The sequence below is a fragment of the Scyliorhinus canicula genome, chromosome 10, assembly GCF_902713615.1.
Source record: "Scyliorhinus canicula chromosome 10, sScyCan1.1, whole genome shotgun sequence".
Lineage (NCBI taxonomy): Eukaryota > Metazoa > Chordata > Chondrichthyes > Carcharhiniformes > Scyliorhinidae > Scyliorhinus > Scyliorhinus canicula.
Window position 1 is genome coordinate 142,996,770 of NC_052155.1, and position 27,788 is coordinate 143,024,557.

Genomic DNA, 27,788 nt, shown 5'->3' on the forward strand with positions numbered 1-27,788 from the left:
ACAGGTAACCAGACCTGATCAAAACCCCCGATCGTTTGCATTTTAATAGCCCATTTTCCCAGGACAATAGAACTCAAATCAAGCAACCGGTACAGCCACAGACTGATCGGCGCCACTCCCCTTACTCAGAAAGCACAACTGCCAAGGTCAATGACCACTAAGGACCCACCCAGCTACCAAGGCACCCGCCCCTTTATTGGCTGAAATTTAAGACAGTGATCAGAGCCCTGTCGAACTATTGGGTCCAAGGTTAAGGACCGCCCCAAAAAGCGCAAAATCCTAAAGGGATAAAAGAGAGCGCAGCCACGTGTTTGGTCTCTTTTGGATCCGGCCTGTGCCAGACCAATTGCAGCAGGAACAGACAGCTAAGTTCAAGACCAATGATTGCTACCTGACGGTTGAGCCCAGCAGAGACAGAGCTACTTTGTTCGAACCAGCCAAGTGAAATCCATTTGCACAGTGTCGGTCGCCCTGAAGTGAAGTATAGGTTATTGTAGCTGATAGTTTAACGCGTAGTACATATTGTGTTTGCATGTTGAGATAACTCTTGTGTATGCAAATAAACCATCTTTTGAACTAATAACTGGTTGTATGGTCATTTGATCAATATAAGGGAAGGCTTGTGGTACATAAACAGAAATACCCACAGTATTGGCGATGCTGTTGGGACCAAAACAGAGCAACATTATTGGCGTCTCCACCGTAAAAACACCAACATTATTGGCGAACTCTGACGGGATTCAATTAGATGTGACTTTTGTCACTCCAGGAGAACCCACAAACTTTGAATCCAATTGCGAGAAAGAGAAAGAACCACAAGTGCAAGTCCCATATCGACCAAATAACCGAATTTCAGAAGTGTGCACTAACCCGCATGCATACCTAACAGGAAGAGTAAGGTAAACTCGTTAGAATTGTGTACAACTATCGAGGGATTGTGAGCCGGAAAATAGTTTAAGCCATACCCGCTGTTCAAATCGCCGCCTTATTCCCCTGTCCCAAATTAAAAGTAGAAAAAGAGATAAGAAAGGTAATGGCCACTAAAGCAATGGAAAGATTGATGAATCCAGAGGAACCCGAGGTTGCAGCAGAGCAGAGCAATGCCTCAGATGGGAGGAAGTGTTAAGGAAATACTTAAAGGGGAAAGGATGGCCCCTTTGGTTGAATTTTTGCGCTAATGATGAGTCAGGTCCAGGAAAGATGGGACAAACTTGGTGGGAGAACCTAAGAGAGGTCCACAAGAAAAATGTGGGGAAAGTCAGAAAGCCGATGGCAATGGTGTCCTGTTTGGCACAGTTGCGAGGCACAGAGGAAGACGTGAAGATGCTCTGTAGGCAGTTAATTGAGAAGGAAGAAAAGAACAAGGGAAACAGTAAGGAAACTAAGACGGTAATTGAGCAACTCCGGGAACAGTTGGCAGCTAAGGATAAGGAAATGACCGATGTAAAACATGCACATCAATCTGGTCTAGTTCACCTTAATAACTTCCAGACCCAGTACGATAAAGCCTACCAAGATACACAGCACGCAGTCCTGGGAAGAGAGGAAACAGAACAACACGTCGCCAGCTAACTAGCAATGCGCAGATTTAGAAGCAGCTTTGAGAGTGGTCCACAGCTCCACTAAGGAACAGAGGCAGAGTACCATTGAGCATGCTAAATGCCGACAGAAGATAGAAAAGTTAGTCGCTACTCTCAGTACAAAATGGCTTCAGGTACACTTGCGGGCAGCATTTAAGATGAGGAAGATGCTCCCGATTGGCAAGAATTAACAAAAGCGCCCAAAGATACGTAGAGGACACAGGAAATCAAAATCGAGCCCCCCACACCGCAAAAAGAAAAGCACCCGCAGCACCGACTGCACAGGCAGTACACACCCGTACTCACAATTCGACCCCCACGAATCTGGTTACAACACAACGCAAGTGTTTGGATCAGGAAGAGCCTGATATCATTTACACCACCTCACTATCCATAACCCAATTAAGAGAAGCTTGCACAAAAATTATTCCATTCCAGCCCAACGCAGACCCGCATAGCTTCTTTGAGGAGCACCACCAACAAAAAGTTATGTATAGGCTAGACGAGAGAGAGAGGAAGTAAAGCCAATAGTTATGAGCCTTAGCCAGTCCATAAGGTCAGCTTTGCCAGAACCCCAAAATGTCGCAGGAGGAATGCTGCAGGAAATGAAATATTAGATGCCATTGCGCATAACAAAGGAGATCCGTCGAGGGTTTAAATCACTGCAGGCAAAAGGGAGAACATCCAACCGCATTTGCTGGTCCCCTATGGATTCATTTCATGGCAGTCTACGGACAATTGAACGGCCCACACCTAAATGAAGAGGACACCACTAAATGGTCCCGCACCTTAGTCTCGCAGGCCACAGACGCAGGTCAAATGGCTTTTGTAAACTACCGCAGACGACACACACAATGAAGTTTGGGTATTGAAACGACTTTCTAGAGCATGGAACAACGACAGATCAGAACGATATAGAAGCCAACATGCACCCAGTTAGGACTAGCCAGGACCCAGCATGGATAAACAAGGGTAGACAAGAGGGACAGCACCCCAGAGCACAAGCACCACGAGGTTGTGGCCACGTGGGACATTACGCCCGCGATTGCTGACAAAACCCCCCGAACCATCAACGATACCAACAACCAAACCCCCCACCTAGGAACAATGTTAGGCCCGTGCATCATGTTAGCGCCCGTTCAGACGACTTAGCGTTTATCTCCACAGATTGACGGTGTTCAGACTCCCCAACTTGGGTCTGGGACAAATCAGGCAGACCAGTAGTTACAGGCACAGTCCGGGGACATAGTCAATTTTCTTTGGGACACAGGAGGATCCCGCACCACTTTGAACTCCTGCACCATCTCTCAGTATGCCAAATGGCCCACCACAGACACCATCACCCTGAGTGGATTCACAGGCCACATGCAACATGGATATATCACAGATCCCATACCCATCCAGATAGGGAACATTAGCACCAAACACCCCGCCGTTTTCGTTGACTTACCCCAAACCGCAGAGCACATTTTAGGCATTGATTTTATGAGCTCCCATAACCTTTCGTTTGACCCAGTAAACAAATGCATATGGTGAATGGTTACATCAGCTAGGTGTCCCACTACGCTCATAGTAGGGAATTATGAAAACAGGATTTGCTCAGTAGGGTACTATTGGTTTAACCCACAAACAATTAGTGCAGACCAGACAATTAGAGAGGTCCTCATAAAACACAAAGCTTCCTTCGCACAACACAAACACTGTATGACTGTGGGAAGATCCCAGGTACAGTGAAGATTTCAGGTGCCGATCCAAAGCAATACAGTTTCCCACAACAAGCCGAGGGGGAGATTTCGAAGGTTATTAACAGTTTGTTACACCAAGGAGTTCTTCGACCTGTAGCCTCCACAAATAATGCCCTAATTTGGCCCGTAAAAAAGCCCGATGGTTCATGGCGACTAACGATCGACTACCGAGAACTTAATAAGTAACCCCTTTAGCAGCCCCGACTGTTGCACGAGTCCCGCGACCATGCTCAAACAGGGAGTACAGGCAAAATATTTCACAGTGCTAGACATCAGCAATGGCTTTTGGTCCATCCCATTAGATAAGGCCTGCCAGTATAAGTTCGCATTTACGTTTCAAGGGCAGCAGTACACATGGACATGCCTCCCACAAGGATTCCATAACTCCCCCTCCATTTTCCACCGACAATTGGCCAACGGACTTTCTAAATTTTCACGACCCGAATGTCTAATATGTAGACAATCTGCTCTTGCAAACGGACACAATAGAGGAACACTTAGCGCTCTTATCGGAATTACTAGGCCTACTGCAAGGACAACCCCAAAAAGGCCCAGATTTTAAAGGAAAAGGTTTTTTATTTAGGCACCATCATCACCCACGGGAAGAGAGAAATTGAGCAAAACCGGATCGAGTCCATCGTTGAATTGTCCCTGCCCCAAAGTGTCACTGCATTCCGGTCATTCCTAGGTTTGGTAGGATACTGCAGAAATTATATAGATGGTTTTGCCACCAAAGCAGCCCCACTCTCGGAGCTTCTTAAAGAGAACGCCCCATGGGAATGCTTCTGCAGCACATAGACACTATTGACGAGTTAAAATGCGCCCTAGGCACAGCCCCCGCTTTACAAGTTCCAGACCCAGACTTGCCCTCTGCCATCGAAGTAGCAACTACCGACCGAACCATCAGCAATGCTCCTGCAAGAACAACACGATCACTTAGGACCCGTAGCCTATGCCTCAAGAGTATTAGACTCCGTAGATCAAGGAATCTCAGCCTGCGAACAGCACTTGTTTGCAGTCTTTTGGGCAGTACAGTACTTTGCATACATCACATCAACCCAGTCACGATCTTGACCGAGCACACCCCCACGCAACTATTACTAGACGGTAGATTAAAGGGCGGTTCAGTCAGCTGAATCAGAGCAGCTCGCTGGACATTACTGGTAATAGGTTACTGTAAAACGCACCAAAACCCACACACTTCTGGCCGATAATCTCCAATATGCAGGGACCCCACATGAATGCCAGATCATAGCAGCCCAACACCACACAGGACCCTTTTATCCCAAAGTCACTACATCCACGAGCAGGCAGTAAGACACAGGATTCCCAAACCACAGGGGATGCTTAAAAAATTTATGTCGATGGATCCTCCATAATCGAAAATAGAGTTCGAATTACTGGTTGTGGAATTTACGTGGAAGGAGCGAAGGGACGGCCACTACAAGAGATTTCTTGAAAATTGCCCAGCCACCTAGTTTCATAAGCAACAGAACTCGCAGCCATGATAGAGTGCCCTTAGTGTCGGGTGGGGTTACTGGGTTATGGGGATAGGGTGGAGGTGTTGACCTTGTGTAGCATGCTCTTTCCAGGAGCCGGTGCAGACTCGATGGGCCGAATGTCCTCCTTCTGCACTGTAAATTCTATGATAATCTATGATGTGTACAACAGCTTAACAGAATTCCTGCCCCTGTGGGAATCACAAGGTTTTGTTTCAGCCGATGGAAAACCCCGACCCTCTGCCCCGTTGTTAAAGCACATTCTCAAGACAGCCTCAGATCGCACATACGGTATCTTTAAAGTAAGAAGCCATCATCGCTCCTCCCAACCCAGTAATGTAAAGGCAGACAGACACCTCAGCCAAAGCAGGATCACACCATGGTCATTTCTGGCAGCCACCCAAAAGCAAACCGACACACAATCCAGGTTTCCCAGACCAATATTGAGGATCTATCTCAAGCCCAAAAAGCAGACGACACCCTCAAAGAGATTTTAGACGGCAACTACCCAGCCCCCTATGATAAATAGAAGGACGCACTGACTGTACAGGACGACATAGTTTTATGAGACGGATAAGACAGAATTTATGTGGTCCCCACCCAGGACGGAAACCAGCTAATTTATCAATTTCATGATGGACACGGACATCAGGGGATAGCCCATTTTTAAAAAATTATTTTAATTCATATTTGTCAAAAACATAATTTATGCATAACCTGTACGCAACAATTAACAGAACAAAATAAATGTTAACAATATATACAAAGAAAAGAACAATACAACGTAACGATTCTCCCCCCCCCCCCCCCCCTCCCCACCGGACACTCAGGGGCTTCGAGTTCCCTCAAGTTCCTCCACTGGGGCTTCTTCCACCTCCTGAAGTTCCTGGTAGATGTCCGACACCTTGCCCTCCCCTACCCAGGTGCCGGAGACCACCCTATCCTGTATCCTGCGTGGGAGTAGCAGCGGAAATGATACCACCTGTTTTTCCAGGCAATAGTCGGCCTCTTTCACTTCCTGACACACCAAAGATCGCTATCTCTGGACTCGGACCACCCGCATGTCTTAAGATCTTGGACATTGCCTTTGCAAAATCCTGCCAGAATCGCTTAAGAGCCAGGCATGCACAGAACATATGGACATGATTTTTAGGGCTTCCCGTACACTTCGCACATTTATCCTCAATCCCAAAGAGCTTGTTCATCCTGGTTTCCGTCATGTGTACCCGGTGGACCACCTTAAACTGGATTAAGCTAAGCCTGGCACATGATGAGGAGGAATTGACCCTGTTTAGGGCATCCGCCCACAGGCCCGCATCCAGCTCCCCGCCTAGCTCCTCCTCCCATTTGCCCTTAAGTTCCTCCACTGGGGCTTCCTCCGCCTCCTGAAGTTCCTGGTAGATGTCCGACACCTTCCCCTCCCCTACCCAGGTGCCGGAGACCACCCTATCCTGTGTGGGAGTAGCAGCGGAAATGATACCACATGTTTTTTCAGAAAGGCGGGTACCTGAAGGTATCTGGAAGAGTTTCTGGGAGCAAATTGAATTTCTCTTCTTGCATTTTCAGGCTGGGGAAGGTCTCGTTTATGAACAGGTCCCCCATCCTTTTAATGCCTGCCCTATGCCAGTTTGAAACCCTCCGTCTATCTTGCCCGGGACAAATCTGTGATTGTTGCGTATCGGGGTCCAAACTGAGGCTCCCTCCAGCCCCTGTGCCTTCTCCACTGACCCCAGATCTTCAATGCCGCCACCACCACCAGACTAGAGAAGTAGCGCGCCGGCAAGAAAACCAGAGGTGCCGTTACAAGTGCCCCTAGGCTGGTACCTTTATATGAGGCCGCCTCTAACCTCTCCCACGTCAAACCCTCCCCCAATACCCATTTCCTAATCATGGCTATGTTGGCCGCCCAATAGTAGCTGCAAAAGTTTGGGTCTTATGTGCCCATACGAATCCCATGATCTTGTTCACCCGCTTAAAGGACTTGGGGATGAAGATGGGAAGGCACTGGAAGATGAACAGAAATCTGGGGAGGACCGTCATAACGGTCTGCACCCTCCCCATTAGAGATAGCGGGAGCATGTCCCACCTTTTGAAGTCCCCCTCCATCAGTTCTACCAGCCGAGATAGGGGCATCCCACTTTTGAGCCACCTGTATCCCTAGATACCAAAAGCTCTTCTCGACCAACTTCAGTGGAAGCTCTCCCTGTCCCTTTTCCTGCCCCTTAGCTTGGATCACGAACATCTCGCTTTTCTTCTCGTTTAATTTGTATCCCAAGAAACTGCCAAAGTCGCTCAGAATCTGTATGACCTCCCCCATCCCCTCTAGTGCGTCCAAAATGTGCAGGAGCAGACCATCCGCGTAAAGCGAGACCTGATGCTTACCCCGCGACCCCCCCCGAACCAACCCCCGCCAGTTCTTTGAAGTCTGCAGCGCTATAGCCAGTGGCTCTATCGCAAGGGCGAATAATAACAGGAAAAGGCACCCTTGCCTCGTCCCCCGGTGGAGCCTAAAGTATTCCGACCTCACCCTGTTCGTGCGCACACTTGCCACGGGGGCCTGGTAGAGTAGCTGGACCCAACCTATGAACCCCTCACCGAATCCAAACCTTCTTAGCGCTTCCCACAGGTAGTCCCATTCCACCCAGTCAAAGGCTTTCTCCGCATCCACTGCCGCGACCACTTCTGCCTCCCCTCCCTCTGAGGGCATCATGATGACGTTTAGGGGCCTCCGTACATTGGAGTTCAATTGCCTGCCCTTGACGAAGCCTGTCTGATCGTCCCCTATCATCCCAGGGACACAGTCCTCAATTCTAGCAGCTAAGATCTTGGCCAGCAGTTTGGCGTCTACATTCAGGAACAATATTAGTCTATAAGATCCACACTGTAGCAGATCTTTCTCCTGTTTGAGGATAAGTGAAATCGAAGCCGTTGACAATGTGGGGGGGGGGGGTCCCTCTCTCTTTTGCCGGTTTAGCACAGAGCTAAATCGCTGGCTTTTAGGGGCTTTCTAGGGGCTTTTCACAGTAACTTCATTGAAGCTTCATTGAAGACTTCATTGAAGCCTACTCGTGACAATAAGCGATTTTCATTTCATTTAAATCAGACCAAGACAGGTCAGCAGCACGGTTCAATTCCCGTACCAGCCTCCCCGAACAGGCGCCGTAATGTGGCTCCTAGGGGCTTTTCACAGTAACTTAATTGAAGCCTACTTGTGACAATAAGCGATTTTCATTTCATTTAATTTAATTAAAGGTCCTTAGTAGGAGTGGGCACAGCAGTTCCAAAAAGCAGGGTAGCCGTCCGGCCCCGGAGCTTTGCCTGACTGCATGTTGCCTAAACCCTTTACCATCTCCTCCAGCTCTATCTGGGCCCCCAATCCCTCCACCAGATCCTCTTCCACCTTTGGGAACCTCAGATGAATTGCTTCATCCTCTCCCTCCCCCCAACTCTGACTCATACAATTTACCGTAAAATGCCCTAAAGACTTTGTTCACCCCCTCTGGGTCTATGAGCGTGTTGCCCTCCTTATCCCGTACTTCCCCAATTTCCCTGGCCGCCTCCCTCTTGCGAAGTTGGTGTGCCAGCATTCGACTCGCTTTCTCCCCGTATTCGTAGACTGCCCCCTTTCACCTTCCTCAGCTGTGCTACTGCCTTCCCAGTGGTCAGCAGGTCGAATTCTGCCTGCACCCTCCAGCGCTCTTTCAGTAGCCCCGTCTCGGGGGTCTCCGCATAGCTCCTGTCTACTCCGAGTATCTCCCAGACTAGCCTTTCTCCCTCCGCTCTTTCTTTCTTCTCTCTATGGGACCAGATAGAGATCAACTCCCCTCTGATAACTGCCTTCAGGACCTCCCACACCTCCGCCGTATCATTAGTTTCCAGGTAATTCTTGATATTCCTCCTTATCCGCCCACAAACCTCATCGTCTGCCAGCAGCCCCACATCTAGCCTCCATAGTGGGGGCTGACCTCTCTCTCTCTCTCCCCCCCCAGACGCAAATCCACCCAGTGTGGAGCATGATCGGAGATTGCAATGGCCGAATATTCTGTCCCCTCCACCCTAGGGATAATGCCCTGCTCATCACAAAGAAATCTATACGGGAATAAACTTTGTGGACATGGGAAAAGAAAGAGAACTCCTTCGCCCTCTGTCGGGCAAATCTCCATTGGTCTACGCCCCTCACCTGTTCCATGAATCCCCTCAGATCTTAAGCCGCCACTGGTCGCTTCCCCAACCTGGGGTTTGACCGGTCCAATACAGGGTCTATGACTATGTTAAAGTCAACCCCCATAATCAGATTGTGTGAGTCTAAGTCTGAAATTTTACCCAGCGTGCGTCTCATAAATTCGACGTCGCCCCGGTTCGGGGCGTAAACGTTCACTAGCACCACTCGAGTCCCCTGCAGTTTCCCGCTGACCATTATGTATCTGCCCCCCTTGTCAGCTACAATATTCCCTGCCTCAAAAGCCACCCGTTTGCTGACCAGGATTGCTACTCCTTTGGTCATTGAATCCAGCCCCAAATGGAACACCAGCCCACCCACCCTTTTCTCAATCTTGTTTGGTCCGCAAGTTTTAGGTGAGTCTCCTGTAGCATGGCTACGTCTGCCTTTAACCCATTTAGGTGCGAGAACACGCAAGCCCTCATGACTGGCCCATTCAGGCCCCGCACATTCCACGTGATCAGCCTGGATGGGGGGCTAGCACCTTCCTGTGGTGAATCACAGTCCGTGTTATTCACACTGTTATTATGTATGATGTACTGTGTCTGTGTAAGTTCGGTATACGAACTAATCGGTATAATCGGTATACGCGCAGGCTCTACCCCTAGGGGAGATGAGGAGTTTGTACTGGGCTCCACCCTTGGCTCCGCCCATCGCTCCTCCTTCAGCTCCGCCCATGGCTCCTCCTTCAGCCTGCCTGCCAGTTCATCTCGTCGCAGGCAGGCAGCCTCACCTCATTCCTGGCAGACCAAGCGACCCCATCCTGGGCCCCCGACCAGCGACTGCCCCAGGCCTGCGCCACGCGGCCACCCAGCCATCACGCAGCCCCAGTGTGCCACTTTTGCGGGCAGCCCCAGCACCCACAGCAGTACTGCCCGGCCCGCAACGCGACCTACAGCAACTGCGGTCACAAAGGACACTATGCCCGGGTCTGCCTGGCGAAGAAATCAACCCTCTCCAAACTCTCCCGCAGCCCAAAGCACTCGCTTCCAAAACTCACAGGCCCGCAGGCCCCGAAATGCTGCAGCCTGTATGCCGACTCCGCCCCCACCCGACATGTGCTACTCATGGGGGCGGCCATCTTGGCAATCCTCCACCATGCGGCCGGACATGTGCGACTCATGGGGGCAGCCATCTTGGGATCCATCCTCTTCAAACTCTGAAACTCACCTCGACGACTACGAACTCAGAGGGCAGTCATCACGGGTCCACAACAGCACAGCTAATCGAGCCGCCGACTATCCGCAACTCAGCGCGATCACATTGAACCAGTCGCGTCCAAAGCACCTCCGCAACTCAATGATGACCGTTAAAATCAACGGGTACAGGACGCCGTGCCTCTTTGACTCTGGGAGCACAGAGATCTTAGTACAGCCAGATCTGGGGCACTACCACGGGGGTTTCGCTCCCAGCATGGTTAAAGACACCGGGCCCGGTTCTCCCCCAGAAGCACGTCCGGACTCAAGACTGACCCACTCGTAGAGAGAGTGCTCCTGCTCCATTCAAACCCACACTATGCATTTACTACGCATTTATAGAGTACCCTGACAGCCGTCAGGACACTGTTTCTCTCCGGGACCTGGCACCTGCAGGATCCAACTCCGACACCACTGCCGCTGAGATACCTCTCACACTATACCTCTCCCAAACCCCGTACCCACCGCCCCCACGCCTGCAGTTCCGCTGCCCGTGCTCCGCGCCCCCGCGCCATTGGGTTTCCGGCGCTCCCCATCACCAGTCGAACCAGTCGGATACGAAGCTCTGGCCGAATCACCCCCCGGAGTCCGCCATGGGTCCCTCGCCGACTGCCACCGCCCAGCCACCAGAAGAGGCTGCAACCCCGGTGCTTTGTCGATCCCAGAGGACGACTCGGCAGCCAGATCGACTTAACCTGTCATTTAAAACCTGTAAATTGTAACTTGTAACTTGCAATTCGCAATTCGGAATTGGTAGACACATCACCCCCGCTGGACTCAAATTTTACAGGGGGTGAATGTGGTGAATCACAGTCCGTGTTATTCACACTGTTATTATATACGATGTACTGTGTCTGTGTAAGAACATAGAACGATACAGCGCAGTACAGGCCCTTCGGCCCACGATGTTGCACCGACATGGGAAGTCAAAAACTAACGGCCATCTAACCTACACTATGCCATTATCATCCATATGCTTATCCAATAAACTTTTAAATGCCCTCAATGTTGGCAAGTTCACGACTGTTGCAGGTAGGGCATTCCACGGCCTCACCACTCTTTGCGTAAAAAACCTACCTCTGACCTCTGTCCTATATCTATTACCCCTCAATTTAAGGCTATGTCCCCTCGTGCTAGCCACCTCCATCCGCGGGAGAAGGCTCTCACTGTCCACCCTATCTAACCCTCTGATCATTTTGTATGCCTCTATTAAGTCACCTCTTAACCTTCTTCTCTCTAACGAAAACAACCTCAAGTCCATCAGCCTTTCCTCATAAGATTTTCCCTCCATACCAGGCAACATCCTGGTAAATCTCCTCTGCACCCGTTCCAAAGCTTCCACGTCCTTCCTATAATGAGGCGACCAGAACTGTACGCAATACTCCAAATGCGGCCGTACCAGAGTTTTGTACAGATGCAACATGACCTCATGGCTCCGGAACTCAATCCCTCTACCAATAAAGGCCAACACACCATAGGCCTTCTTCACAACCCTATCAACCTGGGTGACAACTTTCAGGGATCTATGTACATGGACACCGAGATCCCTCTGCTCATCCACACTACCAAGAATTTTACCATTAGCCAAATATTCCACATTCCTGTTATTCTTTCCAAAGTGAATCACCTCACACTTCTCTACATTAAACTCCATTTGCCACCTCTCAGCCCAGCTCTGCAGCTTATCTATGTCCCTCTGTAACCTGCAACATCCTTCCGCACTGTCTACAACTCCACCGACTTTAGTGTCGTCTGCAAATTTACTCACCCAACCTTCTGCGCCCTCCTCTAGGTCATTTATAAAAATGACGAACAGCAACGGCCCCAGAACAGATCCTTGTGGTACGCCACTCGTAACTGATCTCCATTCTGAACATTTCCCATCAACCACCACCCTCTGTCTTCTTTCAACTAGCCAATTTCTGATCCACATCTCTAAATCACCCTCAATCCCCAGCATCCGTATTTTCTGCAATAGCCGACCGTGGGGAACCTTATCAAACGCTTTACTGAAATCCATATACACCACATCAACTGCTTTACCCTCATCTACCTGTTCAGACACCTTCTCAAAGAACTCGATAAGGTTTGTGAGGCATGACCTACCCTTCACAAAACCATGCTGACTATCCCTAATCATATTATTCCTACCTCGATGATTATAAATCATATCTCTTATAATCCTCTCCAAGACTACCCACAACAGACGTGAGGCTCACCGGCCTATAGTTACCGGGGTTATCTCTACTCCCCTTCTTGAACAAAGGGACCACATTTGCTATCCTCCAGTCCTCTGGCACTATTCCTGTAGCCAATGATGACATAAAAATCAAAGCCAAAGGCTCAGCAATCTCTTCCCTGGCTTCCCAGAGAATCCTAGGATAAATCCCATCAGGCCCCGGGGACTTATCTATTTTCACCTTGTCCAGAATTGCCAACACTTCTTCCCTACGCACCTCAATGCCATCTATTCTAATAGCCTGGGTCTCAGCATTCTCCTCCACATTATCTTTTTCCTGAGTGAATACTGACGAAAAGTATTAGAACATAGAACATAGAACAGTACAGCACAGAACAGGCCCTTCGGCCCTCGATGTTGTGCCGAGCAATGATCACCCCACTTAAACCCACGTAACCTGTATACCCGTAACCCAACAATCCCCCATTAACCTTACACTACGGGCAATTTAGCATGGCCAATCCACCTAACCCGCACATCTTTGGACTGTGGGAGGAAACCGGAGCACCCGGAGGAAACCCACGCACACACAGGGAGGACGTGCAGACTCCACACAGACAGTGACCCAGCCGGGAATCGAACCTGGGGCCCTGGAGCTGTGAAGCATTGATGCTAACCACCATGCTACCGTGAGGCCCCTTCATATTCATTTAGTATCTCGCTTATCTCCTCAGCCTCCACACACAACTTCCCACCACTGTCCTTGACTGGCCCTACTCTTACCCTAGTCATTCTTTTATTCCTGACATACCTATAGAAAGCTTTTGTGTTTTCCTTGATCCTCCCCGCCAAAGACTTCTCATGTCCTCTCCTTGCTCGTCTTAGCTCTCTCTTTAGATACTTCCTCGCTTCCTTGTAACTATCAAGCGCCCCAACTGAAACTTCAAGCCTCATCTTCACATAGGCCTCCTTCTTCCTCTTAACAAGAGATTCCACTTCTTTGGTAAACCACGGTTCCCCCGCTCTACCCCTTCCTCCCTGCCTGACTGGTACGTACTTATCAAGAACACGCAATAGCTGTTTCTTGAACAAGCTCCACATATCCAGTGTGCCCAACCTTTGCAGCCTACTTCTCCAACCTACACATCCTAAGTCATGTCTAATGGCATCATAATTGCCCTTCCCCAAGCTATAACTCTTGCCCTGCGGGGTATACTTATCCCTTTCCATCACTAACGTAAAGGTCACCGAATTGTGGTCACTGTCTCCAAAGTGCTCACCTACCTCCAGATCTAACACCTGGCCTGGTTCATTACCCAAAACCAAATCCAATGTGGCCTCGCCTCTTGTTGGCTTGTCAACATATTGTGTCAGGAAACCCTCCTGCACACATTGTACAAAGAACGACCCATCTAATGTACTCGAACTATATCTTTTCCAGTCAATATTTGGAAAGTTAAAGTCTTCCATAACAACTACCCTGTTACTTTCGCTCTTTTCCAGAATCATCTTCGCCATCCTTTCCTCTACATCCCTAGAACTATTAGGTGGCCTATAGAAAACTCCCAACAGGGTGACCTCGCCTTTCCTGTTTCTAACCTCAGCCCATACTACCTCAGAAGAAGAGTCCCTATCTAGCATCCTTTCCGCCACCGTAATACTGTCCTTGACTAGCAGCGCCACACCACCTCCTCTTTTGCCCCCTTCTCTGAGCTTACTAAAACACCTAAACCCCGGAACCTGCAACAACCATTCCTGTCCCTGCTCTATCCATGTCTCTGAAATGGCCACAACATCGAAGTCCCAGGTACCAACCCATGCTGCCAGTTCCCCTACCTTATTTCGTATACTCCTGGCATTGAAGTAGACACACTTCAAACCACCTACCTGAACACTGGCACCCTCCTGCAAAGTCAAATCTGTGCTCCTGACCTCTATACTCTCAATCTCCCGTACCCCAAAACTACAATCCAGGTTCCCATGCCCCTGCTGAATTAGTTTAAACCCCCCCAAAGGGCACTAACAAATCTCCCCCCCAGGATATTGGTGCCCCTCAGGTTCAGATGTGGACCATCCTGTCTATAGAGGTCCCACCTTCCCCAGAAAGAGCCCCAGTTATCCAGAAATCTTAATCCCTCCCACCTGCACCATCCCTGTAGCCACGTGTTTAATTGCTCTCTCTCCCTGTTCCTCATCTCACTATCACGTGGCACGGGCAACAACCCAGAGATAACAACTCTGTTTGTTCTCGCTCTGAGCTTCTATCCTAGCTCCCTAAAGGCCTGCCTGACATCCTTGTCCCCTTTCCTACCTATGTCGTTAGGGCCAATGTGGACTACGATTTGGGGCTGCTCCCCCTCCCCCTTAAGGACCCGGAAAACACGATCTGAGACATCACGCACCCTTGCACCAGGGAGGCAACATACCAAACGCAAGTCTCTCTCGCTCCCACAAAATCTCCTATCTGTGCCCCTGACTATTGAGTCCCCAATTACTAATGCTCTGCTCCTCTTCCCCCCTTCCCTTCTGAGTAACAGGGACAGACTCCGTGCCAGAGGCCCATACCCCATGGCTTACCCCTGGTAAGTCGTCGTCCCCACAAGTATCCAAAACGGTATACTTGTTACTCAGGGGAACGACCGCAGGGGGTCCCTGCACTGACTGCTTCTTCCCAGTCCCTCTTACAGTTACCCATCTATCTCCAGTCTTTGGTGTAACTGCCTCCCTGAAGCTCCTATCTATGACCCCCCTCTGCCCCCCGAATGATCCATAGTTCATCCAACTCCAGCTCCAGTTCCCTAACTCGGTCTTGGAGGAGCTGGAGATGGCTGCACTTCCTGCAGGTAAAATCAGCAGGGACACTAACGGCATCCCTCACCTCAAACATCCTGCAGGAGGAACATTGCACTGCCTTCCCTGCCATCCCTCTAAGTTCCAACCAAGTTCTGGTTGACAAATATAAAATAAATAAAAAATAATATAATATAGCACTTACCTGCTCACACCAATGGGTCTTATTATTAGGTTAGAGGAGGAGGGCGGGTGGGAGACACTATATGTGTAGTGTCTCGGGTTTCCTCTCCACCAGAATTTATTGGCTAGGGGGAAAAAAAAAAACCTTCCCAGAAGTCCGCGGGTCGTACTTCCGGTTCCCGCCTTTTAAAAGAAAAACAGGATCGGTACCGGCTGGCTCTCCCTCTCGCGCTCGTTTGAAAGTCCCGGCTGGCTCTCCCTCTCGCGCTCGTTTGAAAGTCCCGGCTGGCTCTCCCTCTCGCGCCTTTTTGAAAGTCCCGGCTGGCTCTCCCTCTCGCGCTCGTTTGAAAGTCCCGGCTGGCTCTCCCTCTCGCGCCCTTTTGAAAGTCCCGGCTGGCTCACCTCTCGCGCTCTTTTTAAAGTCCCCGCCGGCTCACCTCTCGCGCTCTTTTTAAAGTCCCGGCTGGCTCACCTCTCGCGCTCTTTTTAAAGTCCCGGCTGGCTCTACCTCTCGTTTGAAAGTCCCGGCTGGCTCTCCCTCTCGCGCTCTTTTTAAAGTCCCGGCTGGCTCTCCCTCTCGCACTCGAGCAGTTGCGCGGCTCTGCCCCTAGGGGGAGATGAGGAGTTTGTACTGGGCTCCACCCTTGGCTCCGCCCATTGCTCCTCCCACTAACCGGAAGTATAAAGCCTGGCAGTCTGAGCCTGCCTGCCAGTTCATCTCGTCGCAGGCAGGCTCCGTTGTAAGATCATTTTTTTTTTTAAATAAACAATTTTATTGAGGTAGTTTTTGGCTTCATAAACAGTTACAGACATCATCTGAAAGAAAGCAAAAAAAAGGCAAAAATGTGCAAACATCCATGTACTTTCAATACTTCAATCATAACATATTGCACAAGCCGTTGTAAGATCATTAAAACCACTGTTCACTTCCAACTACGTGTCGTGTGAATAGATGGTCACATCACCCCCCACCCTCCCCTGCTGATTAGCCATCTCCTTTTTTTGGCCAGCCACGAGCCCGCGTCCCCTGCTTACTCGAGCCCTCCCTACACTGTCTTTGGTAGGCCTTAGTTTCACCTCCTCTACTATCCCTTTGGTTGTATAAGGAATGTATTATGCCACGTTCCGTACACTCACCCCTTCTTTCCTTTACCTTCCGCGGCCGTCTGGTCGCTCCCCACATGCTATTTACACATATGACACAATTGGTCGCTATACACACTGCTACACGCAAACTAACTCTGAACCCTGGGATGAAACTCTATAAAACTGGCCGCCCTGAAATTCGCCTGGTTAAGATAAGCCTGAACCACCACTGGTTGCAAGAAAAGAAAAGACTGGTCGAAGAAATTGTCCGCCCACTGCCCACATCGACCACAAGCTGCGAGTCTTTGTACTTAAAAACAAAAAAATTTGCATTTCTTGACTCTCCAAAATGGTATTTTTTTTTTTAAATGAGGGAGTCATACATCGTGACAATCATAACGGGTAATTGCTTGCATTCCCAGGATTACCCGGAAAACAGAAAACACAGGATGAAGCAAGGACTGCTGACATGCGTTTGTATCATTGCTGGACTTCCGCAACTGCGTGCGCAATGGACTGTTTTAACAAATGCCACACCAGCCCCGAACACTACCACACAACACGCCACCACCAGCCCGGACACTACATCACACATAAACACATTGAATATTGAGCAGCCAGTCCTGTCCCTCCCTTAGCCATGTTTCAGTAATAGCTATAATATCCCAGTCCCATGTACCCATCCATGCCCGGTTTTCATCTGCCTTGCCCGTTAGATCTCTTGCACTGAAATTAATACAGTTTATTCTGGACTGCCCTTGCTCTCTGACCTGCTTTCTCAGGGCATCCGGTCGTGGTTTGTACACTCTCCCTGTGTTTTCATAGAATAAGACAGTGCAGAAGAGGCCCTTCGAATCTGCACCGACACATAAAAAACACCTGACCAGCCTACCTCATCCCATTTGCCCCATAGCCTTGAATGTTATGAGATGCCAGGTACTTTTTTTTTTTAAATAAATGTTTTTATTCTCCATTTTCACATTTTCCTTCAAAATTTACACCCCACCCACAGACAGTAAACGGTAACAAAGACAAAATCAACCCCCTTAACAATAACAATGATCCCATCCTCCCACCACCCCAAACAACAGCCCACCTGTCAATATATGCATCCAATAAAACAAACCCTCCCATGGTGGGAACAAAAAACAAAGGAGAAAAAGAAAAAAGGAGTCCGGGACCGCCCATGGTCACCATAGAGTCCACTCCCTCCCCCGCCCCCCCCCCCCCTCCCCCACACTCAATGCCGTCCAACCTCTGAAAGAGTACCGTACATGATACCCAAGAGTTGTAAACCGCCCCCCCCCTCCCCAATTCCTCCCGTCCACTGCCTCTTGTAAAACTCCTCCCCCCAACCTCTGTTCCTACCCTCCCAGATTTCCACCCCGGCTAGACCACTCGGACCCTGTTCTGCCAGGCTCCGATGGCCGCAGCCCCTCCCCCCACCTCACTCCCGTTCACTGACCGGCTTAAACCAGCCAGCGTGGAGGCCCCCGCCCAGGTCCCTTTCCCCCTTGTCCAGCCCTAGGAAAGCCCAGAAATCCCCTTTTAGCACACAAACCCGCATATCCACCTACTCCCCCAAAGAGCCCTCACTTCGAGTGAAAGTCCCATCACTTCCCTTGTCCAAATATATACAACATTGGCTCCTTTAGCCCATACACCTGCACGCAGTGAAACAAAAAAGAAGAAGAAAATACAGTCATGAGGTTACATCGGCACATGGCCATTTCTCAATTTCTCAGTTCTGCCACAGTCCTTCTGCCTTCGCAAACTCCTCCGCTGCTTCCGCCGTTCCAAAACAAAAGTCCTTGAGCTTGTAAGTCACCCTCAGCGTCGCTGGATATACAATGCCGCACTGCACCTTGCTAATGTACAGTGCCCTCTTCACCCGGTTGAAAGCAGCCCACCACCTCGCCAGCTCCACCGTAAAGTCCTGGTATACACGTATACCAGCTCCAGCCCACTGCACCACCCGCTTCTGCTTGGCCCAGCACAGAACCTTCTCTTTCACACAGTACCTGCGGAAGCACAGAGTCACTACCCTTGGCGGCTCACTCGCCTTTGGTACAAGCCTCCACGACCGATGAGCCCGATCCAGTTCATGTTGGGAGGGATCCTCCTCCTCCCCCAATAGTTTCGCCAGCATCGCAGCAAAATACTCGGCCCTTCAACTCTTTCGGGCAACCCCACAATCCTCAAATTCTGTCGCCTAGATCTGTTTTCCAGGTCTTCCATTTTTCCTCGCAGATCCTTGTTAATCTCCATCACCTTCCGCACCTCCTTCCCCATCGAGGTAAGTTGATCACCGTGCTGCAATAATGTCTCCTCCACTTCCTTCAGCGCCTCCCCTTGATTCCGCACCTCCGCCACTGCCGTCGTCACAGGGGAAATCGCCTACTCCACCAGCAGACTCAAAACATCCCTCATCTCCTTCCTCATTGTCTCCATGTATTTTGTAAACTGCCTTTCAAATTCCGCAGCCACTACCTTAGTTGTTTCTTCAGCCGTAAGCAATGCGGCCTCCCCTGATGCTCCAGCCTCCATTTTCCTTGGTGACCCCGCGGTGACCTTTCTACTCCCCGATGGACTTTCAGCTGTTTTCACAGTTTTTTTTTTTACTGGGCCTCGACATATCCCTTCCCTGTGCTTTCTCCTGACCTTTACTGATTTCGCTGCCCCTAGGACCGGGCGTCAATCCCTGACAATGCCGTTCCCGCACGGGAGCCCTCCAACACGCAGCTGCCTCCCGCCCCCCGTTACCGGAAGTCCAGCCAGGTACTTTTTAAAGGGATGTGAGGCAATCCGCCTCTGACACCATCCCAGGCAGTGCTTTACAGACCGTCGCCTACCTCTGGGCAAAAAGGATTTTCCTCAACTTCCTTATTTCTCTTAGCCTTTCCGGGCCGATTCACTGTTCTTCAGTCTCTGTACTCTATACTGTGGCCCTTTGATTTTTGACTTTGGCTTGTCTATCTTTCACTTTTCCCCTCAGTGTCTTTTGTTTCTGTCCACACTTTACTTCCCTCCGACTTCCTACATCGGTTCCCATCCTCCTGCCACATTAGTTTGAACCCTCCCCAACAGCACAAGCAAACACTCGCCCTCATGTTGACTTTGGCTGCATTAGAGTGCTGAAGTGGGAGTTTTGTGACTGAGGGAGTTCGGTGAAGAGGGAGCGAGGTGCTGCTTTCATTTCCTACCTGCCTCAAAGAGCGCGAGGGCAGCCGGGAGTTTACCAAGCCCACAGCTGACTGGTGTGCAAGTCCTGGTGGATATTTCTCAAACTGGATTGAATTGCCAAGTCACTGTTTTAGCAAAGGTAGTCCTTTGCTTTAGTTGCTTTATTTCTTAAAATATAATAGTCTTCTAAAGTTTTAAATTTAAAGGATTTAGACTTGGCAGGAGAGCACAAAGTCGTGGTTTGCTCCTCTTGCTCCACGTGGAAATCTGGGAACAATCCAGTCCATGGGATCAGCATGTGTGCAGGAAGTGCGTCCAGCTCCAGCTCCTGGAAGCTCGGGTTTCAGAGCTGGAACAGCGGCTGGGGCACTGTGGAGCATCTGCCGGTCGAAAGTATTGTGGTTATCACGTTTAGGGAGGTGGTGAATTGAGAAGGGACTTGAGAAAGGAAGGGAATGGATGATCATCAGGCAGCCCTAGAAAAACAGGCATGAGATTCAGGAGTCTCCTGGGATCCCACTAGCAAAACGGTATTTTATTTTGTTGGCTAATAAGGCTGGTTTCTCCAGAGAATGTGGACAGAGCCAAGCTTCTGGCACCACAAGCAGTCTGTCTGCACAGTGGCGGGGGATGGGGGAGCAACAGTAATAGAGCATTCTATATTCGGGGAACAGATAGGTTACTGTGGCCGTCAACATGACTCCAGGATTGTGTGTTGCCTCCCTGCTGCCAGAGTCCAGGATGTCATTGACCGGCTGCAGGGCATCCTGAAGGGGGAGGTTGATGAGGAAAAGATCATGGTACATTTTGGTACCCAGATATATATCGAAAGAAGGATGAGGTTTGCATCAAGAATTGAGGAAGTTAGGCAGTAGACTAAAAACAGACCTTTCAAGTTGTCATCTCCGGGTTACAGGGGCAGCAGGGTAGCATGGTGGTTAGCATAAATGCTTCACAGCTCCAGGGTCCCAGGTTCGATTCCCGGCTGGGTCACTGTCTGTGTGGAGTCTGCACGTCCTCCCCCTGTGTGCGTGGGTTTCCTCCGGGTGCTCCGGTTTCCTCCCACAGTCCAAAGATGTGCGGGTTAGGTGGATTGGCCATGCTAAATTGCCCATAGTGTCCTAATAAAAGTAAGGTTAAGGGGGGGGTTGTTGGGTTACGGGTATAGGGTGGATACGTGGGTTTGAGTAGGGTGATCATGGCTCGGCACAGCATTGAGGGCTGAAGGGCCTGTTCTGTGCTGTAATGTTCTATGTTCTATGTTACGCCCAGTGCCATGTGCTAGCGAGTACAGAAATAGGACAACAGCACAGATAACTATGTGGCTTAAGAGATGTTGCAGGATCAACAATCACTGAGATTGTTCTGGGAAAAGTGGGACCTATACACCAGGACGGTTTACATCAGAACCAGAGTGGGACGAACATCCTTACTGGCGGATTTGCAAGTGCTGTTGGGAGGAGTTTAAACTAACTCGGAAATGAAGCGGACGCAGACTGCGAGGAGAATAGGGACATAGTATAACAAAGAAAAGCAATCAAGTCAGAGGGAATTCAACGGTAGTAAGTTTCAAGGCAAGGCTGGATGGCCTCTACTTTAATGCCAGGAATATTACAGATAAAACGGATGAGTTAAGGACGATGATGGATGGGTGGAATTATGATGTAGTAGCCAACGCGGAGACTTGGTTTAGGGAGTGGCAGGGTTAACTGCTCAACATCCCAGGATATATAATCTTCAGGAGAGACAGAAGAGGGGTAAAAAGAGGAGGAATTGCCTTATTAGTTAAGGAATCGTAATTGCAGTAATGAGGGAGATCTCTTGGCGGGCTTCAAAGGAAGCTTTGTGGGTGAAGCTGAGGAATAAAAAAAAAGTCAGCCACATTGCCAGGTGTTTATTTTAGACCCCCAGATAGTCAGTGGGAAACTTTGGTGAGACCACAGCTGGAGTACTGTCTGGAATTCTGGACCAATTATAGGAAGAATGTGGTTACATTCGACGGGGTGCAGATGGTATTCACCAAATGTTGCCTGGGATTGAACATTTGATTTATGCAGAGGTTGGATAGGCTTGGGTTGTTTTCCTTGGAGCAGAGAAGACTGAGGGGCGGCCTGAACAACATGTACAAGATTGAGAAGCATGGACAGGGTGGATAGAGAGACGCTGTTCTCCTTTGTTGAAGGATCAGTTACAAGGGAACAGAAGATCAACGCAAGTGGCAGGAGGTTTAGGTGGATTTGAGGAAAAACCTTCTTTACCCAGAGGGTGGTGACAGTCTGGAACGTACTGCCTAGGAGGGTGATGAAGATGGGTTGCCTCACATGCTTTAAAAAGTACCTGGGTGAGCACTTGATGTGTCAAACATTCAAGGCTATGGACCAAGTGCTGGAAAATTGGATGAGGTAGGCAGGTCAGGTGTCTTTCATGCATCGGTGCAGACTCGATGGGCTGAAGGGTCTTTTCTGCACTGTATGATTCTGTGATACTCTCCCAGGAACAAGTGAGCAACTCTTAAAACTGAAAGAGAAGATGATGATAAAAATGCAGGTACAGAATTGCCAAATTTATAGTTGGAACAAGTTCACATCCAGGATTCCACAGAAAATATGTGGCTGCGATATCAAGGTTCCTTCACAACCAAGGTCCTATTATACCCAAAGTCACAAGGGACAGGCATAACCGAGGACACATCTGATCCTTTCCAACTCCTCAACCACCATACATTCCTATTTTATCAAGGGCAAGATCCCGAATGACCAGGAACAACATCCAAGAATGATAATCCTGCAAATCACTGTGAGCTATCAAAAACACTGCCAGTCAAGTTACAATTAGAAGATCGGAGCATGCCAGCAGATTACCGCTACATTTTTGAGATTTATAGATTAATCTGTTCTATACACTTACGTAATGATAACTGAACAAGAACATGCATTGGAAATATTTATGCTTCTTTGGAAGAGGGAAAGTATATTTTAAAAGGAGGATATTATAATACGCCTTTGAAGGAATGCAGTGTAGAATTATTGGAATGGAATTGTGTAATACGATCCAAGTTTCAGTTTCATTTTTGCTTTTAAGTAACACATCGAAACAGCTCTGCTACTATAATCCCCGAGCTTCAGATCCATTTGTCTTTTTTCAGGCCTTATTCAAAAGAAGTGGACCCACAATATGATCCTTTAGAGCAATTGGTGCCTTTATATTATTTTTAAAATGACTAGTGCAGCTCCAACAACAATCAAGAAACTTGACTATATGGGAACATCACTAGAAGATCCCCTCCAAGCCACTCACCATCCTGACTGTAACTAAATGGCCATTCTTTCAGAATCGCAGGGTCAAAATCCTGGAAATGTTTTCCTAACAGCACTGTGGATGCACCTACACCACATGGATGATGTTCGCCACCAACTTCTTAAGTGCAATTAGGGATGGGCAATAAATGCTGGCCTCGCAAGTAACACCCATCTCCCATGAAACAATACATTTTAAAAATGAAAAGCTTTACATCAACTCTCTCCAACAACTGAGATGATGATCATCATTGTGACAAAAGTAAATACTATCACAATAATCACACATGGAAAAGGATTTGGAGCCTTCACCTGTACTCAAAGTAACAGTCACTCTGAAGGAATGCTGGCAGCCTCTCATTTTTTACCCATGCAACTCCTTGCTCCCGATCAAGGCACTAAAATTGAGAAAATAATATGAAATAATATTAGTTATAAAATTTATTTTAATAACAATAACATTTCTTTCCTTTAAAAAAAGTTACATGGGCAGGATGGGTATAGAGGTATATGGCAAAATGCGGGCAAGTGGGTGTAGCTTAGTAATAGAAACTGGATGGCATGGACAAGCTGAGCCAAAGGGCCTATTACAATGCTGCAAACATCTCTGAATCAAACAGATACTTGAAATGTCTGAATAGCTTTTATTCCAGGGAGCTAAGTGAAGAAATGCAAGTTCACCTCTGATCCTGTGTGACTTCATCTTTGTACCAGTCTGCCATGAGGTACTTTGTCAAAGGTTTTGCTGTGTTGCCTTTTTTTACTTGCTATAAATATGGCAGTCAATAATGTTGCCCTTCTTTGTCTAGATATTGATATTATATTGCTTTCAGAATCGCCAGGTATGAAATGATACCACCACAAGGTTCAACCGGACACCGATCAAAGACCCAACAACCAGTTAGTTAGTTCAAGTTCAATAATACTTTATTTACACACAAGATTAACTTATACATGCAACATGAACACGAGGAGCTAAACTACACCTAACAACTATGACAACCTGTACTTAACTTCAGGCACCCGGCTTAGGTCAGGGGAACAGTGGCCTTTGTTCGAATCTGGATCCGCACGGTCTGGAGCAGGAACTGCTGTTAGCGTCTGGTAGCGGCGTTGAACTTGGACTTGCTTCTGGTCGTGGTGCTGCAGTTAGAGATGGACGTTCCGGAGCGTCAGCTCCAAAAGAGATCGAAAACATGGCAGTGTCTCTCTTTATCCTGGGAGGGGGTTTGCACTCTTTTGGGCGGTCCTTAGGTTTGGGCCCAATTAATTGGGCAGTTCTCGATCTCTGCCTTCGATCTGAGCCAATAAAGGGGAGGGTGCTTTGATGGCTGGCCGTGTCCTAAGCGGTCATTGACCTTGCTGTTTATGCTTCCCGAGTAAAGGGAGTGGCGCCGAAATGTCTGGACTTGTATCGGTTACCTGAGTATCAGTCCTTTGTCTTACGGAGATGGGCCATTAAAATGCTAATCGGTTGGGGGTTCGCTGCTCACGAATATACATACAGGCTCTGCATCTGCCTGAATCTTACAATGTCCGTATTTCCCTTTAGGCTTTGCGAACGCCCATGTTTCTTGTTGTAAGTTGCCATCGCAGATGGCTACAACTGATGTCAATGTAAACAACATCCACCGCCCTCCGCTCATCAATCATAAGAACATAAGAACATGAGAACTAGGAGCAGGAGTAGGCCATCTGGCCCCTCGAGCCTGCTCCGCCATTCAATGAGATCATGGCTGATCTTTTGTAGACTCAGCACGAACTTCATAACCTTTAACCTGTTTATTCTTCAAAAAACTATTTATCGTTATCTTAAAAACATTTAATGAAGGAGACTCAACTGCTTCACAGGCCAAGGAATTCCACAGATTCACAACCCTTTGGGTGAAGAAGTTCCTCCTAAACTCAGTCCTAAATCTACTTTCCCTTATTTTCAGGTTACGCCCCCAGTTCTGCTTTCACCTGCCAATGGAAACAACCTGCCCGCATCTATCCTAGGGCAGCACGGTAGCATTGTGGATAACACAATTGCTTCACAGCTCCAGGGTCCCAGGTTCGATTCCAGCTTGGGTCACTGTCTGTGCGGAGTCTGCACATCCTCCACATGTGTGCGTGGGTTTCCTCCGGGTGCTCCGGTTTCCTCCCACAGTTCAAAGATGTGCAGGTTAGGTGGATTGGCCAAGATAAATTGCCCTTAGTGTCCAAAATTGCCCTTGGTGTTGGGTGGACTTACTGTGTTATGGGGATAGGGTGGAAGTGTTGACCTTGGGTAGGGTGCTCTTTCCAAGAGCCGGTGCAGACTCGATGGGCCGAATGGCCTCCTTCTGCACTGTAAATTCTATGGGATAATCTATGATCCTATCTATACCCTTCATAATTTTATACGTTTCTACAAGATCCCCCCTCATCCTTCTAAATTCCACCGAGTAGTCCCAGTCTACTCAACCTCTCCTCATAATCCAACCCCTTCAGCTCTGGGATTAACCTAGTGAATCTCGTCTGCACACCCTCCAGTGCCAGTACGTCCTTTCTCAGGTTAGGAGACCAAAACTGAACACAATACTCCAGGTGTCGCCTCACTAACACCTTATACAGTTGCAGCATAATCTCCCTCGTTTTAAACTCCATCCCTCTAGCAATGAAGGACAAAATTCCATTTGCCTTCTTAATCACCTGTTGCACCTGTAAACCAACTTTTTGCGACTCATGCACCAGCACACCCAGGTCTCTCTGCACAGCAGCATGTTTCAATATGTTATCATTTAAATAATAATCCCTTTTGCTATTATTCCTACCAAAATGGATAACCTCACATTTGTCAACATTGTATTCCATCTGCCAGACCTTAGCCCATTCACTTCACCTATCCAAATCCCTCTGCAGACTTCCAGTATCCTCTGCACTTTTGCTTTACCACTCACCTTAGTGTTGTCTGCAAACTTGGACACTTAGGTTTCCAAGTTGGTCCCCAACTCCAAATCATCTATGGAAATTGTGAACAATTGTGGGCCCAACACTAATCTTATGCAGCCACCTTTTCTGTGGCACCTTTTTTTTTTAAAATAATTTTTATTGGAATTTTTAACAGAAAATATAACAATGAAATGCAACAAAATAACCCCATAATAACTGTAACACCCCCCAGACCGTATCAACGCATGTATCACATCCCCCCCATCCCCCAACCCTAATGAACAACGAGAACTTAAAAATAAATTAAAATTAAATAAACAAACATAGCCCACGTCTCCCCCCCCCTTTTCCCTCCATGGTACTTCCGTGAGTCAGCTGACTTCTGCTGACCCCGGCAGCTCCCGCCAAAACACATCCCCTCCCGGCATGGGGTCATCCCCCTCTTGCCACACCTCCTTGGCACCGCTTCAGCGCGGGGAAGAAACCCAGTATAGGCCACACCCCCACCGCCAGCTCCGCCCCCCCCCTGCCCTGCAGCGCGGGAAACCAGAGGAAAGCCCGCGCTCTCATACTGCCACACCCCACCCTTCTGACGCAGCTCCCCAAAATCCAGTTTCACCCCAACCCCCAGCCCCGTACAGAAGAGAACATATAAAACACAAACCCCCAACATTCCCCACATACCCCACAACCATACCCAACAGACAGACCCACCCGGAAACAGAGCAAAAAGAAAACCAGCATAAAAAACGTGTCAAAATTGCAGAACAGCAACAGCGAAAACAGCAACGGCCATAGTGTGCCCCCAGACCCTAGTTCGAGTCCAGCTTCTCCGCCTGTACAAAGGCCCGCGCCTCCTCCGGTGACTCGAAGTAGTGGCGCCGGTCCTTAGATGTCACCCACAGACGCGCAGGCTGCAGGATTCCAAATCTGACCTGCTTGGCATGCAGCACCGCCTTCGTCCGGTTGAACCCGGCCCGCCGCTTAGCCACCTCCGCACTCCAGTCCTGGTAGATTTGCACTACCGAATTCTCCCACTTGCTGCTCCTCTCTTTCTTCGCCCAGCGCAGCACACACTCCCGGTTGCTGAATTGATGGAACCGCACCAGCACCGACCGCGGGGGTTCATTTGCCTTGGGCCTCCTGGCCAGCATTCTCTGAGCTCCCTAAAGCTCCAGGGGCAAATGGAAGGACCCCGCTCCCATCAACGAGCTCAATATCGTGGTCACATACGACGGGAGATCCAACCCCTCCAGCCCCTCCGCCAGGCCCAGGATCCTCAAATTCTTTCGCCTCGTGCGAACGTCCAGCTCCTCCAAGCGGTCTTGCCACTTTTTGTGAAGTGCCTCGTGCAACTCCACTTTCCCCACGAGGACCACGGCCTCCTCCTCCCGCTCAGCGGCCTGCTGCTGCAACTCCCGAATGGACACCTCCTGGGCCGCCTGGGTCTCAAGCAGCCTGTTGGTAGTCGCATTCAGGGAGTCCAGCAACTCAGCCTTCAGCTCCGCAAAACAGCGCAGAAGAGAAGCTTGCTGTTCCAGCGCCCACTTCCACCAGTCCTCGGGTGTTCCGCCAGCCGCCATTTTGTCCTTCTTCCCCCGCTTTTCTTGGGGAGCTGCTGCAGCTTTTTCCTTTGCTCCACTCCGGGTGAGCACCATAAATTATGGGGAATGCTCCTCTAGACACCTTCCCCCACCGGGATTCGTCGAGACAGCGCCGTTTGGGGCCCTCAAATCGGCCCAAAAGTCCTTAAGTAGCGGGAGCTGCCGAACGTGCGGCTTAGCTCTGCATAGCCGCAACCGGACTTTTCTGTGGCACCTTGTCAAAGGCTTTCTGGAAATCCAGATATACCACATCCATTGGCTCCTCTTTATCTACCGCAGAGGTAATGTCCTCAAAAAATTCCACTAAGTTAGTTA

At 49.1% G+C, this 27,788-nt stretch overlaps 1 protein-coding gene across 1 annotated transcript in view; it reads right to left on the reverse strand.

Annotated features, from left to right (window-relative positions):
* LOC119972149 (regulator of G-protein signaling 22-like) overlaps positions 1-27,788 on the reverse strand; it is an 810,134-nt gene that overhangs the window by 699,779 nt on the left and 82,567 nt on the right. The window contains exon 5 of the mRNA XM_038808479.1: positions 23,269-23,354. Within this exon, the coding sequence (XP_038664407.1) occupies positions 23,269-23,354 (86 nt within the window). The remainder of the gene's footprint in view (positions 1-23,268; positions 23,355-27,788) is intronic.